Genomic DNA, 18443 nt, shown 5'->3' on the forward strand with positions numbered 1-18443 from the left:
CCTTACTCTAGATATCATAATCAAGAGCCAATTAAATTCAAAAGCACTTGTGATGAAGCAATTGCCAGTTAAAATTCTACTACGCAAGTATATGTATCGAATAGACAGTATATTAGCAAGTAGAGTATCGATCCCACAGGGAATTGATCTAAAAGTTTACTAAGTACTAAAATTATCGCAAATTAATCTTATCCAAACAATATCAAAATAATATCAAATCAAACTAAGTTATAGCAGAATTAAATTAAGAAAAATTTAAATAATAAATACTCAAATAAATATCAAATCAAACAAGCCTAGGATTACAATATCCCTCACACTTCATCTAATCTTACCTCTCTTCCTTAACTTATCTCAATGGTTTGAATTGCTAACCTAGAGTCCTAAATTATTTATAAGGGTCTCCCGACTCATCTTATAAAAATATCTATTTTAACCAAAACACTATATCCCTATGTGAATTGAAATTAAAACAAACTCATTAAGTTCAGGCTCTAATCTGGCTACATATGGCCTATAGGTATTCCCTATCCTATACGCAAATCAATTAATATGATCATATGCTATCCCAATTTATGTCTACACTAAACTCCCTTTCCCAAGTTTGTTTAGGTTTCTAGATCAATTTAATTGGTGGCCAAGCAATTAAAAGCATTAAGAACAAATTGGAATAAACAATTCAAATCCATTGAAAATAAGCCAGAAAGTGATTAAAATCTAGATTACATGTGAGTTCAATTGCAATCCTAGAAAAATAAATTAGCTCATAATATATAATAAAGACAATATCCAAAGAAATTTAGCCATGATCCAAGTCAAAAAAAATAAAAAAAAAACACAAAGGTAAGAGAGAAAACTAATAGTTAGAGATTTATGATCTTGATCTCTCTCCCAATTCTCTTGTTTCCTTGCTTTGTTCTTGGCTCCAAATCTCCAGAATAGTTTCTTGCTGCCTCCTCTCCAAAATCTCTGAAAAAGGCTCTTTAAATAGGCTCCAAATAACCTAATTTTTGAAATCCCGTTAATGTCTTTTATTTTTTTTTGGAAAGTCGCGCAGCGCTGCGGCGCTACTCTTCCAGCGCTGCAGCGCTGAGCTCTCTGGAATTTGTATGTGTGCTTCCTTTCATCAACGCTGCAGCCTTGTTCTCCCAGTGCTGTGGCAGTCTATCAACTTCAAACGTGAGTTTCACCCTGATATGTTAAGAACTGGGTAAAGTAGTAAACATAAAAGTTTTATCCCTGTCTCTTAACTTTCCAATCGATCAAAAATCACATCAATTGGACTTCTGTATTGAAAGATTTGCTCCAAATACCGCATCATGTTCAGTCTTTACATACTGCTACAGTGGTCCGACTTTGACAAATATTTTGACCATGATCCAATCAGAAATGGGCAACTTGGTGAATATAAACATTGTATCCCTTCTTCTTATAATTCTATTGGTCTAAGAATCACCTCATTTGGAGTTTTTTTTTGAAAGAGATATGGTCAAAATACTAAAACATATATGAATGAAGCTATCACCATACTTGCATTGATTTTCATCAAATGAGTCTTTTTCATCAATTTCCTACAAAAGTCATAAGAGAAATTAGCAATAACTACTCTTAAAGTAATTTAAAATAAAATAACTTAAAATTTAACTAAAATAACTTAAATTAATCACTTAACAAGTAATCAAACTTAAACTAAAAAAAAATACCTATAATGCTAAAATTCGAACCTAAAAACTCAAAGATCTAGCTACTTAAGCTCCCAAAATGACTTAAAATAACTCTATATAATAGAGTTATCAGCAATTAACCCAAAAAAAGAATAAAATAGACTAAAATCTTGCAATCAAAATCTTTGCCTTTTCACCTTTAGGATTTGTCAAATATTCAGCCACTCAAATATTTGGCATCTAACAATAATCCACATAGTGATCGAATAAGACCTTCTTAAAGGTAAGATTTTACTTGTGCTAGCAAATTTTGTTTCTAAAACAAAAAGACTAAAAGTTCTTGCCAAATCTTATTTTGGTCAGAAAAAGAAAATTGTTTTTCTTTTCTTATCTTTTATTTAACGGCTAAGAAGTAGCTGAAAGCTTAGAGTTTTAGTTGGCTAATATAACACACACACACACACACACACATATATATATATATAACAAACTAAGTTGTAACCCTAAATACAATAGTTGTATATTTATTTAATTAAGTCCTTATGAACTTAATTAATTTTTTCACTTTATTTTAGTTTATTTCAATTAAGTTTAATTTAATTAATTATTCTTATTTAATCCCAATCAAGTCACTTAATGTGTGCGACCCACTAGGCTTCTAACATGTTGACAATAAATATAAATCCTTATCAAATATCAATTTGACAATTGATTTATATTTATAAATCATGAACAGCATCTAGCAATACATCATAACTATCCAAATGTTAAAGAGTCAATTAAAAAATTTGACAAAACCCTTCAGTGATAAGTCTCTTAGTGCAATATGATCCTTTCATCAAATGTCTCGGATATGTCATAAAGTATGACTTAATGTCTGCTTATGACAAGTAATATTAGTTCTCATAATTCATAACTAATCTTATGAATTTAGGAAACTTTTTTCAAATTCATCATGCTTTGGCTAAAGACTTTATACAAGTTAATCAAGAATTGAGAAGAAATAAGATACATCATTTCATATCACTTGGGGTGATGACTCCTTTCTTAACCACTCATTCACCTTCGCATGCTTTATGGCATACCCAAAAACACCTTGCTTAGGCATCTGGTCATTTCTAGACTTGTAGGGGTAAAATCAATGTATGTCATTCTCCATACAAAATGACCTGGTGTCTCAAGTCTAATGACTAGTTACACGACTATCACATGAAAGCATATTCCATAGACACTTGAGTGAAATACCAAATGGAGTTCTCATTGTAGGTTATATTTCTCTAACAAACTCCTACATGTTATCCTTAAGGATCCCATATACTTAAATCTATGAGATTGATTGCTTCATTCTTAAGTAAAAAGGCTTAACATGTACCATCTTTGCACATTATTAATTCCTTGTCTTGACAATACAATGACCATAAATAATTTTAGGAACATGGTTTTGATGTATAATGATCTCATAATTGTAACAACTTTACAATTCTCTTGCAAGGCCTTTACGTTTCATGAGCTTCATCCAATTAGTACTTAATAACTCCTTATTATTGTACTAACATGAAGGAATGCCTATACCACATATAGTTATGTGATTAAGTATGCATTAAATGATAATATGTATTCCTTGATCAATCCAATTGGCTGAAAGGCATATACCAACATAATGGTTCCTAATTGTGATATTTACTTTAATTAGTACATAAATATTTTCCTTAAGGCCAAATAGACACAATAACATTGTTCATAAAGTCATGTAAATTTTCTATCGAACTTGAAGAAAGGTTAAAGTGTAGTGCCAAGATTAACAAGAAGCAGTTTTAGTGTTTCCAAAATTATTATACAAATAAATGGATTCCAAATGCAGTCCAAATTTTTTGTAGCACATTTTCTATGAATGATTTTATGTCAATTTGTAATTAAAGCAACTAAGTTGTTTTGTTTGACTTGGTTGCTAGCTTAACTCCTCTTCTCTCTACTTTCTAAGAATGAAATGTCATAAAGAAGTTGTTTTTAATGCCTAAATTCATTAACTTAGATATTTATGGAGAGACTCTTAGAACCATTTCAAGTGACATTCCAAGACAAAAAGATCAGTTCATACTTTATATAAAACATAACTTCGGTAGGTTCTCATTTCCCTTTCCACCTAAAACTTCTGTTCTAATAATGCAATCACCTTTTTTTCCTTGTTGCTTTCTCCCAAACATGTACATACATCCAAAATGTTATATTTATTCACATTTAACATTTTTTTTCTATACTATAAATGTATCTTTTGTTTCATATCAATGTAATAGTTAATATGTATGTAAAGCCACTAATCTGGTCTGCTTTTAGCAAAATTTTGGTTTGTTGAGGATGCATATTGATAATAACTATAAATAAAATGAAATGGGAATTGGAGGGAACTCTACTATCCCTCCAAATTCTTTAAAAATATTTTATCAATTTTCCAAGTTAAGAAAAGTCGATGAAAAATTGATGTAAAATTTTGTGCTTATATTATACTTTCTCTTGTTTGTGATGGAGAGCTTTGGTGTAAAATGGAAAAATGAATCTTGAAGTGTATCTCTATTGTAAAGGTGGCATTGTTAGTTAATGACTCTACAACTTCAGAATTCCCTACCAAGTGCAATCTTGCCAGGATGATGTTTTCTAGCCTTTTTTTTCATTATGGTTTTCAGAACCCTTCATCTTCTTTTTGCAAGAGTCGAAATTTACAAACATTTAGTAGTATCTCTCATTTTGAATCCTTTATTAAAAATCTTTCACTTACAATTCGTGGATAGCAGAATGATCTTCATGGAGGATGGACTTCAACTTGTAGTGAACATTTGTCATCTCATTCGATGCTTGGAATTTACGCTGGGGTTGAAGATTAATTTTAGCAAATCTTGTGTTTTTTTTATCAACATTGATGCTCTTTGGTGTGAGGTGGGAAGTCTTCCATTTACATATCTTGGCATCCTTTTAGAGGTTAACTTAAGAAGCTTAAAAACCATGGGACTTAGTGGTTAACAAATTTTAAAGTAGACTATCTTTTTGGCAACATAATATTTATTTTTGGCAGAATTGTTACCCTTATCAACTAAATACTTAGCTCACTCCTTGATAACTTTATTTTATAGAGATTTCATGCATTCTTTTGAGCTTAAAAATAGATAATTTCCTCTTATTTTTACTTAATTCAGGCTTTTTTTTTCACATTTGTCTTAGTCTTTACTCCATGCATGCTTTAGTAGTTTAATTAAGTAATTTGAGTTTATTTTCATGTTATTAAGTCTTGTTTCTACTTTCTATTGATTGCGCAATTATGGTAGACATATGCCTAGTTGCCACATATAGTCAATTTTTAGAATCTCAAATTAAAGAACTTAATTTAGTTGTTTCATATTGATATATAGTGATTTAATTAAGTTAAGCAATTGTGTAATATCTCAATAGAGAATTACACATGCTTTAAGATTTTAAACTAGCATCAATTTCCATAAAGATTAAGCAATTAAGCAGACACCATTCCAAGTGAAATATTAAAAGATACCATAATCTTAGATTATTTAACCATCACCTCCACTTCAATTTGATATTTTCACTTTTTATATTAGAATTAGTTAATTAGATTACTTTTTAATCATTTCTCAAAATTTGTAGTTTGCTTTAATTTTAGTAATTAACAACAACTAGTAAACTAACTCTTCGAGGGATTAACAAAATCAACTTATCATTGTAATACTTGTTGAGATCATGTATACTTGCATATAGTCTTTGCTCGTATTTTGCAATTAATTTTGAGTACATTTCATATCACGCAAGCAAAGCACACAGCACCCCCAATTTATTAGTTTTCATTTTCCAAGCCCTAAAGGGCATATTAAAGAAGCTTGAGCATTTAAGAAGAAATTTCTTATGAGGAACGGGAACTCATTGTTGTAAGATTGCAAAAGTTAAATGGAGCACAATGTGTAAGACAAAATTTATGGGGAGGCTTGGGCATATCCCATTTACTTCACAAAAATCTAACCTTTCTTGGAAAATGGTGGTGGCATTATGAGGTAGAGGAAAATGCCATTTGGAGGCATTTCTTTTATGTGAAAAATATGAAGGAGGCTCACTAAAAGGGCTCCCATTAAATCAACATCCTCAAAAAATGTCTATGATTTAGTGCAATATTGCTAAGCTTCTTGAACATGATGGTGTCAGCAAACTAATAGGCATGAAAAGGTACTAATGGTTAATTAGTAAGAATGTTTTTTTTTTTTTGGCTCGATAAGTGACTTCTATGTATAACTAGGCTCTTAACATCCTTTATCAGGAACTACTTGGCAAACTTGTGGAGTAATAAAAAGGACAAGCTAGTTTGGAAACCTAAAAATAAAGGGTCTTTTTCAATCAAATAGTCTTCCTTAGCATTGGATACTTAATTGGCTCCAAAACCTTAGCAAGCGTTGTTTTGTTCCATATAGAAACTCTCACTCTTACCTAAGGTGCATCAACGACAAGGGCAATAAGGTAACAGGTTTCGCAACCATCTAGACTAGGTAAGTTGACAATGTTTTTTGCACACAATTTTCATGGGTAATCTAAAAGTAGGTGTTTTATGGAAAAAGATCAAGGTGGTGTTTGATCAATTTGGGGTGGTAGTGAATGTATTCATTCCACAAGGACCTTGGCCAAAAGTAAAAAATTTTACATTTGTTAGCTATAGAAAAAAGAATGAAAGGTTAATGGTAATCATGTATGGGAATGGTTTGTTATTTGATGGTCATCGTATCATGATTAAAATAGTTGATAAAAAAAGAGAACCAAGGGTTGTAGCTTGTGAGCGTCCCATCATTTTGGCTAAGAATTACAGCAATTTTAATGGACGTTTATTGGTAATGGTGGTGGAAAATGTGCCACGCAAAAAATGGAGGGGAAGATTGAGGTGAATGAGAAATCTAATAATAAAGAAGGAGTTTCAATTTTCATTTCAAAGTCTAATTGGAATGGTTGAATAAAAATGCAATTGTGTATAACCTTAATTTTTATCTAAAGGTAAATTGGTAATTTGACCCAAAGGTATAATGGTCATTTTCTTGGTGAGCTTTCATCATCTATTATACATGATTTCATTTATAGATTATAATCCCTTCTATATATTTTTTTGTCCTTCGTAGCTTGCTACCTTAGTTGGCTGTCATTATTGGAAGTAAAAATTTTTCTTAGTTTGGAAATGGGTAAAATATGTGATTTTTGTATAACAATTAAATGAGAATAAAAAATAGAGGTTATGGTTCCTTTGATATTGAAATGAGTTAAAATTATTTTTTCTTAATTTTAAAAGTATGTTTGTTATGATAAATGAGAGCTCAAAATTAAATTCCAGTCGAACTTTTTTTTTATTTTATTCTTGCAACCAAAATTTTGATTTTGATTCTTTTAGAATTTAATCTTTTTAGATACTTTTATTGAATCCAAATGAGGGGAGAAGGGTGTTTTTTATTTACATTAAATATCTTTAGTAAATTGAGAGTAAAAAGGAAAGAAATAAAAATAAGGACATTTACGTAAATGATATTAAATGTAAATAAGCTTACCAAGCCTATTCAAAGCACTCTGTCTCAATTTTAAAGCCTAGAATGCATCAGATGAATGAATTATCAAGACTAGAGGAGAAAGTCTCAAGCACCTTCAAACCTAAGACAAAAGTATTGATACTTCCACAAGAAGTATAGAGACTTTGGTCGAAAAATTCCAAACAAAACATTTTTGTTTCAAAAGTATCGAGACCAGGGACCAAGGTATTAATACTTCAATGCCAGAATTCAAAAAATAAAGGGTTAAACTTGTCTTTACACTTCCTAAATTATAAATATGTTGCAAATTCCAAGACTTGACATTTTATTTCATTTTCTCAACCATTAGTCACCGACCACCCTTCTCTCACTCTCTTAACTTTGTTCACTTTTTTCCCAGCTTCAAATCCATTTTCTTCAGTCCAACATGATTCCAAACATCTAGCCTTGATTCTTAACATTTTTTGAGGCAAAAAAATGATTTTCCATCATTAAAGTTTATGGGTTTTCATCCCAAGGTTCTATTAAACCCTAAAGTTTTGATTTTTTACCTTAAACATTAGGCTTCGAGAGATTTCCAGCTTTATAAACTTACCAAGGTAAAGTTAACTCAAAGCCTAACTAGTTGAAGTTGATATTCATGGTTAGTTTAGATTCAGTTACTGATTTTAGGATTAACGGTTAAGCAAAGATGTTAGTGAAAGGGTTGTGTTTCATTTATGGAAGTTAAGGCTAGAGAATAAGGAATTAACAATAGATTAATCTTGGATAATGCTGTTAAAAAAGTTGATATTATTGGTGTCTCTATGTGTGGGTTTGGGAACCCATCCACCTCGATGCGGAAAATTTGAAGATAAAGACAAGCTTTAGAGAGATACAAATTTCTGTTGGAAAAAGATGCTTTGCTAATTGATAAAGAGCCTACTACTTATGAGGAACCAATATTTGATATTGATTTTGATAAGTTACTCAAGTCCATGAAATCTGACATGGATGGCATGCATGTCAACCAAGTATGGACTTTGGTATATACACCTTAAAAGGTAAAACTCATAAGTTGCAAGTAGGTTTTTAAGAGGAAGACTGACAAGGATGGTAATATACAAATGTACAAGGCTAGGTTTGTTGCTAAAGGTTACAACCAAGTTAAAGAAATCAATTATGAGGAAACCTTCTCACCTATTGCCATGATTAAATCCATTTGTATTTTGCCTGCTATTGCTGGATATCATGATAATGAGATATGGAAGATGGATGTAAAGAAAACATTCCTTAATGAGAATTTGCAAGAGGAAGTATATATGACATAGTTTCACATCCAAGGAGAGTCCGCATAAAGTATGCAAACTCCAAAAGGCCATTTATAGGCTAAAGCAAGGGTTTAGGAGCAAGAACATCAAATTTGATGAAACTATTAAAGGATATGATTTATCATAATGATCTATGTGTTTACAAGAAGGTAAATGGACAATCAATTATATTCTTAGTACTTTATGTTGGTGACATACTAGTAATAGGAAATGATATAGTGATGTTATAGATTGTCAAGGCTTGGCTGGCCAAAAAATTCTCCATGAAGGATTTAGGAGAATCGACCTATATTTTGGGAATAAAGATCTACAAAGATAAATCAAAGAGGTTGCTAGGATTATCCCAACCCATTTACATAGATAAAGTGCTAAAGAGGTTTAACATGATCGACTTTAAGAAGAGGCATTTGCGTATGTCACATGGCATTCATCTTTTAAAGGATATGAGTCCGAAAACACGAAAAGAAAGCATAAGAATGGACAGAATGCCATGTGCTTCATCTATTGGGTCTATCATGTATGCCATGTTATGTACTAGACCAAATGTGGCGTATGCTTTAAGTGTCATGAGCAAATACCAATCGAAACTAAGCGAGAGTCACTAGATTGTTGCAAACAATATCCTTAAGTACTTACGAAGAACTAAGGATGTTTCTTGGTCTATGGAGAGGTTGAACTCCAAGTTAAAAGATATAGAGATGCTACATTCCAATCCGATAAAGATTGGACAAATCGCAAAATGGGTTCATATTTACCTTAAATGGTAGTGCAGTCAGCTAAAAAAGTTCCAAGCAAGCAACCATTGCAGATTCTACAATCAAGGTTAAATACATCTTCACGTTTGAGGCAACAAAGAAGGGAGTTTGTATTAAGAAGTTCATAACTGAACTTGGTGTGGTTCTTAGCATTGTTGATCTTGAAACTTTATACTGTGACAACAATTGAGCCATTGTGCAAGCAAAGGAACCAAGGTCTCATCAATGGTCCAAACATGTTATGGCATATCACTTGATCAGGGAGATCATTGAGAGAGGTAATATTAACATAAAGAGAATGCCCACTAAAGACAACTTAGCTGACCCTTTCATTAGCGTTTTGTCCTAGCAGAAACATGATCGCCACTTTGAGCGCTTTGGTATTAGATACATGGGTGATTGGCTTTAAAGCAAGTAAGAGATTATTAGTGTAAGCCCTACAAGCCAATTGATTTTATGCTTGTGAAACACCACATTAATTAGTCATATTTCATGTTAAATACATTATGGTTTTTATATAATATATGTGGTATTTCTTTATCCATAAGTTTATTTATAAAGAGTTATGACAGACTTATGTAGAAAAAGGCATTGGAACATAATGGCCTTGCAAAGAAATTATAAAGTTATAATTATGATATTCTTATACATCAAATCTTTGTTCTTAAATATGCTATTTATCATTGTATTGTCAAGAATAAGAATATTGAAAAGGCTTAATGATTGGTACATGGTAAGCCTCTTTAATTTGAAAGTAAGCAATCGATCTCATAGGTTGAAGTATGTGAGATATTTTGGGATCGTATGTGGTTGCTTGTTAAAGAACAAGTTCATTGAATATGATCCGCTATAAGAGTTCCATTTGGTATTTCACTCAGGTGCTTATGAAAATACTTTCATTTGTCAGTAGTATAGGTAATCCTTAGACTTATGATACCAAGTCATCTTGTATGTGAATTCATATGCTTTGATTTCACTCTTATAGGTTTGAAGGTGGCTAAAACCCTAAATAAGGTGCTTTTGGGTATAGCATAAAGCATGTGAAGATGAATGAGTAGTCCAAAGAGGATTCATCATCCTAAGTGATTTGAAGGGGACATATCTCATTTCCTTTTGACTTATATTGACTAAAAGTCTTTGGCCAAGGCAATCTTGATACATCAATATGGAAGCTGTAGAACTAATATGTTTAAGTTAGAAAGTAGACACTGAGTCAGGCTTTCTATATATTCAAGATATATGATGAAAAGGTCGAATTACACTGAGATATTGTACACTGGCAAGTTAATTAAACCATTTTAACTTTATTGACATTTGAGTGGTCATGATGTATTGATAGATGTTGTTCATGATCTGTAAATATAAATGTTAATACTTAATTGAATTAATTTATATTTACTACCAACATATTGGGGGCTTAAAGGATTACACACAATAAGATGACAATGTGAAATGAAAATGGGATTTGTATTTAATTTGAAAACTGCAATGTCAACAAGGACTTGTTAAACTGCTTAATTAAGTGGGAAGACTAAGATGCAATAAACCGAAAGGTTAGTCAACATTTTAACCTAACTATAAATACTTTATGTTTGTGCTGCACATGGTGTGAGATTGTGAGAAAAAAAGAAGACAAGAAAAATAAAAGCCCTAGTATATGCGGGTCAAAATGAGCAAGTTAAAAACCTTTTCGAAAAAATGGAATGAGGAGATGTTTTGTGTGGAGGAATATAAAGGAATTGGGGAAGAGGATTGAGGTTATTGATGGTTACGGGGACGAGAGGGAGCTTGGTTAGGAGGAATAGAGAGAGAAAAAAGAGCATGCTAGGGAGTTATGGGCAGCTCATCATAATTGAGAATCGATTTGGAGACGCCAATTGAGGGTTAGGTGGATTAGGGAGGGAGATTAAGAAATACGAAATATTTCCACTATAAATCCAAATCTAAAGTCCACCAGAATATGATTTTTGGATTGAATATGGATGGGAGATAGGTGGACTTGAGAATAGTGAGAAAGGAGGTGCTAGAATATATACTACAGGAGGCAATTTCATCAACTAATTGGCTAAGTCCGATTGCCTCGGATATGGAGTTTCGGAAAATAACACATGTTGATAGAGCTGCCTTGGAGTTTGTGGTGACAACAGAGGAGTTGAGAGATGCCGTATGGGACTATGAAGGGTCTAAATCTTTGGGATCCGATGGCTTCAATTTCATTTTCCTTAAAGAAAACATGGAATTTTTTTAGAAACTGACCTATTTTCTTCTGTTTCTTATTTTTTTCGAACACAAAAACTTGATAAAGGATTGAACTGATTGTTCATAGCTCTTCTTTTGTGTCTTATTTTTATAAAAGAAAATTTGTTTTCGACATTAAATCCTTTTTTTCTTTGAAAAGGACATTAAATCTATTTAGTTGTATGAAAATACATCATTTTCACTTACATATATTTTGTAAATTTGTATTTTGAGTTAGTTGAGCAATTGGTTAATTCGATTAAATTAGTTATAAAATTTTTTTAACCTACTCAATGGAATTTCATATAAATATTAACTGAACTAATTAACTTTACTCATTGAGAGACCCCCTTAATTGAATTAATCATTTTAATCAAATCAAATAACCAACTTCTGTCAGTTAAGTCAATCTTAATTGAATTTTGCTCACTTCTTTCTTTAAATGTTTATTAATTGAAGATAGACAAAAATATGATCTATAAAATTATACTATTTTTATTGTTATGATCGTGATATTCACGATTAAATCATTTACATGCAACACACGTTGCATTAGTACATCCTGAAAGTCCAAACAAGAAAGTTTTTACGCTCTCGTTGGCTGGTATCATTTTCCTTTGCATCTCCATCCTCGCTTTTCTTTCTGTCCTTTTTCCCATTTCGCCAAACGCATTAGAAGTTTTAATAGCATGAGAAAGTTGACTTCAAGATGGTAGTGCCAGAAGTTTCATATAAAAATTCTACCAAATGTGTCTGCCAATTGGGCCGGCAGAGCAGGAGGCATGAGGGACCGTGGGCTCACAAGCAGGCTATGCTTTTCTTCTTGATCTAGCAGTTGCTTTCTCGTGGAATTAGCTGTTGCTAAGGTTTCGTCAACAAAGAGTGGACAACAACACCAGGAATCGGAATTGCTTGAGCCCGAATTTAAGAGATATTCTGTGTTTGTTGGTTCATTACTCATTGAAGCAGAAACCATATCAAATTTCTTTTCGTGTACAAATAGAGGCTGCATGACTGAATCTTCAGCGGTGGTAGGCTCATTCATCTTAGCAAAGTTGTCTCCAAAGGTCGAGATTTTATGACATTGCGAGACCCTTGAAAAGCCACTTCCTTGTGGAGGCTGGATAGTTACTCTCAATGAACCTAGGTGATAAACTTGACTTTTCAATATACCTGACTAGATAAATTGTTGTATAAAAATAAATAAAACAATCCATTAATTTATACAAGACAGGTTCGACCTACCTTCCTGGGTAAGAACAGAGGAATCAGGAGACAAGGGCACCATATTTGATTCAGGCCAGGGCATTGGAAGAGGACTCAATATAGGGTAAGTTAGAGCAAGTTCTATTTTCCAAGGTGAAACTCTTTCCGGAGGAGTTGTGCTACAAGTTCCATCCCATCTCACCTAAGAGAAACATCAGAAGATTGTTTCAACATTTTCATAACTCTTAAGAGGCAACATTATTTGTTTTAGCGTTTCAAAAATTGTAAATAAGCATAAACATCTTTTACACCCTACTGAGAAACACAATCTAAATACCTTGAGGCATCTCCATTTGGAACCTGGCCACTTTATGGGGTCAGCATCTTCAATTCCAACAATGGTACCACTAAACTCACAATAACAAATAGAAAAGAAATAAACAGAAAACATAATTCTGAGGAAGGTATTTTCAATTTAACTATGAAGAGGACATCATAGAAGAATCAATAGTACTCTACAATTTTGATGTAGCAATAAACTGAAGTAGTATTTTTCTGAAAATATTAAACAAGCCATACCTCTGCTCTGGACATCCCTCCCAGTTAATTTTCATTTGGAATCTCATCCCTATCGTGTAATTGTTCTTCACTGAATTCATGTACTGATCAATTGGAATGATGAATTCTGCAGGGCTTGTCCTATAACCAAAAAATAAACAAAAGGATTACAACTTAGCATAAAGGATAAGAAATACAGGAAATTGCGAGGACTTGGAGAAAAAGAAACCACTACCATACCTAGGTTTGTAAGATATGGTGAACATGGTTCTTCTTGCCAAGGCCTCCCATGCAGTAGCAAGCACTGCAAGGTACATATCAGGAATTGAAATTGAGGCGGAAACATTGCTCCGTGGCTTCATCGCACGTCGCACACCAACACATAGTTCTCCATTTTCACCTCTAGAATTACATATCAATACTATGTATCAATTCCCATATTGAAACAGTGAATCCAATCTAAAACCCAATATCTCATCATGATCATAAGGTTGAGGACGAAGGAGAACCTTAGAAATACAAACGCATCCCCAGCACCAAGCCTTTTGGAGCTGACAAAATCCTTCCAACCACTTGTTAGCAAGTGCCTTCGTGGTTGACCTACCAAGCCCATCATCATGTCAATCAAATATGAATAAAAAGTCCATTATTCAGCCTTTAAAGCATTACCCCTATAGATATGCGTGAAACGCCACTGATTTCCTAGCAAATCCCTGGCAATCAAGTCCTGGCTAGGCGGTTGCCTTGACATGTCCTGTCAAACATCAAACCGAAGACTAAACTCCTGTGAAGGAAACCGTAAGGGATTACGCAACGCACGAAGATTAACACGAACCAATTGTGGGAGACATTGATCTGCAAAACGCATGGGCACTGAAAATCCACCATGGAGGCTTGTATCTAAGGCAGTCAAGGTTTTGCAGAAGGAATGTACAAGGAACTCGGGCAGTGGGGGAAGTGGGGGCTCCATCTCTGCATCATTCTCTTCTTGCTGGAGTGATTAGATTGAGGACAACAAACTTTAAGAATCTCGACTCTATATCAAACTTCTTAATGTAAAGCAACCAAGAGAAAATGAGATCACACTTACATTTATTTCAGGCAGTAAGGTTACTTGTGCAAGCACCTCATCAGTCTCTGGATCAGCCTAAAATTAACAGCAAAGCAGAATATATACCGATACAGGTACGAACCCATATAAATAAAGTCTAAACAGAATATATCTACCTTTAATTGGACGTTAATTACACGGCAGAGGATCTTGGATGGAAGATCGCACCTTGGCAGGTCTATTACCTGATTAGTAAATGCCTCAACCTGATTGAGCAAATTCATCCATATTAAAGCAAAACTGACAAAACAAACCTGAAAATTAAATCCGAAACAGGAAAGAAAAGGAAATTGTAGGGGAAGCAAGAAGATCAAAGGCTCTTGAAATCTAAAAGGCTGGAAAAACAACAGGGCTTTCTTCCAAAATCTATCAGTGGAATCTTGTATATATAAACAAAGTCAAGAACATATGGAAGAGCAGAAGCTTGAAGAAAACCTGTTCCAAGTGTCCTTGAGGAAAGTAGAAGGCACGTTCTCCTGCACGAGGAACGGTCACCAAAGGACCAGAACATGCATGCCATAGAGCTTCGTAGAGTGCCGTTTCCGAGTCTGATGCATGCACAAAAAAGAATTTATTAACCAATAGACATCAAAATACAGAACACAAAAATCAAAAGCAAAACCCATCTCATTGTTTCGTTTAACAAGACAGAACCAAAATCCAGCTGAATTTATTAACCTCTGATGGCATTTAGATATGTGAAATGACTGTTTTGAGACTCCATGGGGAAGCTGTAAGTCGAGGAGAAAGAGCCGAGAGACAGTAACTTTCCTTCTCTCTAGTGAGTCAAAAGACTTAAAGCAAAGGATGGTCGAAGGAGCGAGCAATCATGTCAACAAAGGCCAATTTTGTAAGACCGCTACTTTGATAGGTTGTGGGGTAAAGGTTGTAGGAAGTTAGTTTTTGTTTTCCCTGCAGAAAAACAAATGTCTAGTCATCGTTCTTGTCACTTTGATTAAGCGATCGTAACATTTTTCCAAGAAAAACTTGGCACCTTTTGATTTGTAGCATTATAACATTGTTGATTTAATCATGAAGTTACAATTTTGTATAAGGATCATCAATTGTGATATAATTGTCATTGTTTTCCTTATTGTTATCATCAATTAAAAATTGAGAAAGCTTTAACCTATATTAACCAAAACTTTGTTCACAGACGATGTAGTGAAAAGGATTTTGAAGTTTGTCTCAAGCTATTTGACCAAAATATGATCTTTTCATTCATGGAGAGTACCCCTAACCTTGCAAGACATAGAACTACGCACAAGTGATTTTTCCTTTAAGAAATGGAGAAGTATTATTAACTTTGTAGAAAGATTGTGAGCTGTGACCAATGAGTTTTACATAATTAAAGTTAAAAATAAAATATTTTTTACTTCTAATTATCATGATTTAAATTACACTACTATCTTTTTCTATGTTACATATTCATAGACCGATTTACCATGTGGGCAATTGGGGGAGTTGCATCAACTAAAATAATTTTCTTTTTGTAGTATTATGTAAATTTTATAAGTTCAAGAAAATTTTAATTTTGTCTCCATTAAAATTTAATTAGTTTTTCACTTTAAATTGTATTTAGGATTTTATTGCATAAGTATGGTTCACCTTCTAAGCAATTTTACTTTTTCAAAAAAAAAAAAGAGTATAATAGCAGTGGCAGATTTAAACATTGTAATAACAAATTTTAACCATGCACTTAAAATTATAAATATTTGTTAACATGTAAATAAGCAAATAAATAAATGAAATATATTAAGTGATTTATCTTGCATGGTTTCAACTTAAAAGCAATATTCTCTGACAAAGATAAAATCAAAATATTATAATTTTTGTGCATTATTAACATAGTATGTTATTACATTCAATAATTTAAGTATAAAATTAACAAAAACACACACACACACATGTATAGAATTTTTATCAAAACGAAAAAATGACCAACAACAAAAATCACTTTAGGAGAGAAAAGTAAGGGCAAAGTAAACTCAATATTTGTTTTTTTTAAAAAAAAGTAAGGGCTTTGAGACCATATATAAATCCTAAAAATTTTCTAGGTTTTTACGTGGTGATCTTAAAATATGAAAAGTGAAAAGTCTTAAATCAATGATTTTTAAATCTTAAAAATTTTCAAAGAAAGGAAGGATATGTAGGATAAGATGAAAAAAAAATAGAGCATGTTTCGTTGAAAAAATTTAAAAAAAAAAAAAAAGCCCGGTAAGCTTCGGGGAAAGGGTCAAAAGCTACTTTGATTTTAGATACAATACTCATGTGTGTTTTTGGTTGGGAGGAAGGGGAATACAAATTTGGTTCTTTGATTAAGGATTTCCTACTGCTTATATTGATGTAAATGTTTGTATGTGATTATTAAGGTGACACTTTTCAAATTGTGATGAGTAATTTAAAAATGAATTAATATTTGATGCATTGATAGTATGCAGCTTTTATGTATTGTCAGTACATCAAATATTTATCCTTCAAATATTTCCCGGTCAACATAAGAATAAAAAACTTAACATAAATTTTTTTTTTCCATTCAAACAAATATTCTATTAATATCAAAAATGAGAAAAATTATGCTGAGATTCAACCTCATACTCAAATGTGAAAAATAATTAATAAATTAAAATATATAACGCAGCGAAAAAAATAAAATAGTATTTAATCAAAAAAATAATCGAATCTTACAAGATCAATGTTTGTGTTTTTCATGTAACTTTCAAATAAATTATAAATACTCATAGGTTTAAAAATTACATACCTTGCTCTAAATATCGTAATCAAGAGTCAATTAAATCCAAAATCTTTACTTCTTTACTTTTAGGATTTATTAAATCTACAACCACTCAAGTGTTTGGCCTCTAACAATAATCCACTCAGTGACTGAATAAGCCATTCTCCAAGATAGAATTTTACTTGTACTAGTAAGTTTTGTTTTTAAAACAAAAAGATCAAAATTCTTACCGAATCTTATTTTTGTTAGACAAAGAAAATTATTTTTTTCTTATTTTATGAAATGGCTGAAAAGTGGTTGGAGGCTTCAAGTTTTTAGTTTGCTAATATAACATATTTATATAGCCAAACTAATTTGTAACCCTAAATATAACAGTTGTATTTTAATTTAATTAAGTCTCTAAGAATTTAATTAATTTTTCACTTTATTTTTATCTCTTTCAATTAAGTTCAACTTAATTAATTATTCTTTTTTAATCCTGATCATGTCACTTAATGTGGGTGACCCATTAAGCTTCTAACATGTTGGCAATAAATATAAATCATAATCAAATATCAATTTGATAATTAATTTATATTTATAGATCATAAGCGGCATCTAGCAATACATCATGACCACCTAAATGTTAGAGAATCAATTAAAGATTTTGATAAAGCCCTTCAGTGATAAGCCTCTTAGTGCAATATGGTCCTTTCATCAAATATCCTCGAATATGTCATTAAGCATGGCTCAGTGTCTACTGATGACATTTTATATTAGTTCTCATAATTCATGACTAACCTTATGAATTTAGGAAACTAACTTTCCTCAAATTCGTCTTGCTTTGGCCAAAAACTTTATACAAGTTAATCAAGAATTGAGAACAAGTGAGATATATCCCCTCATATCACTTGGGGTGATGAATCCTATTTTGACTACTCATTCACCTTCGCATATTTTATGGTATACCCAAAAATACCATGTTTAGGCATTTGGTTGCTTTCAAACCCGTATGGGTGAAATCAAAGTATGTCATCTCCTATACAAGATGACCTGATATCTCAAGTCTAAAAACTAGTTGCACGACTATCACATGAGAATATTTTCCATAGACACTTAAGTAAAATACCAAATACAGTTCTCATAGCAGGTCATATTCAGTGAATTTGTTCTTTAACAAGCACCTACATGTTATCCTCAAGTATCCCATATACTTCAATTTCTGAGATCAATTGCTTACTTCTCAAGTAAGGAGGCTTAACATATACTAGTCTTTGAGCATTGTCAATGTTCTGTCTTGACAATACAATAATCAGAAACAATTTTAGAAACATGG

The 18443-nt window shown here is 32.2% G+C and overlaps 1 protein-coding gene across 1 annotated transcript; it reads right to left on the bottom strand.

Annotated features, from left to right (window-relative positions):
- Positions 1-12079: 12079 nt before the first annotated feature.
- Positions 12080-15200, bottom strand: LOC110426703 (auxin response factor 2A-like). Its single transcript, XM_021441991.1, has 12 exons — positions 15073-15200; positions 14830-14942; positions 14511-14600; positions 14374-14430; positions 14119-14274; positions 13953-14037; positions 13793-13883; positions 13524-13685; positions 13305-13424; positions 13063-13132; positions 12765-12927; positions 12080-12662 (listed from the first exon to the last, which is right to left on the bottom strand). The coding sequence occupies exons 1-12, from the start codon at positions 15116-15118 to the stop codon at positions 12247-12249; spliced, it is 1569 nt and encodes a 522-aa protein (XP_021297666.1). The 5' UTR covers positions 15119-15200; the 3' UTR covers positions 12080-12246.
- Positions 15201-18443: the final 3243 nt, after the last annotated feature.

Source organism: Theobroma umbraticum, unplaced genomic scaffold (genome assembly GCF_002168275.2).
Source record: "Theobroma umbraticum cultivar Fairchild unplaced genomic scaffold, ASM216827v3 scaffold_12.0, whole genome shotgun sequence".
In the NCBI taxonomy this organism is placed as follows: domain Eukaryota; kingdom Viridiplantae; phylum Streptophyta; class Magnoliopsida; order Malvales; family Malvaceae; genus Theobroma; species Theobroma umbraticum.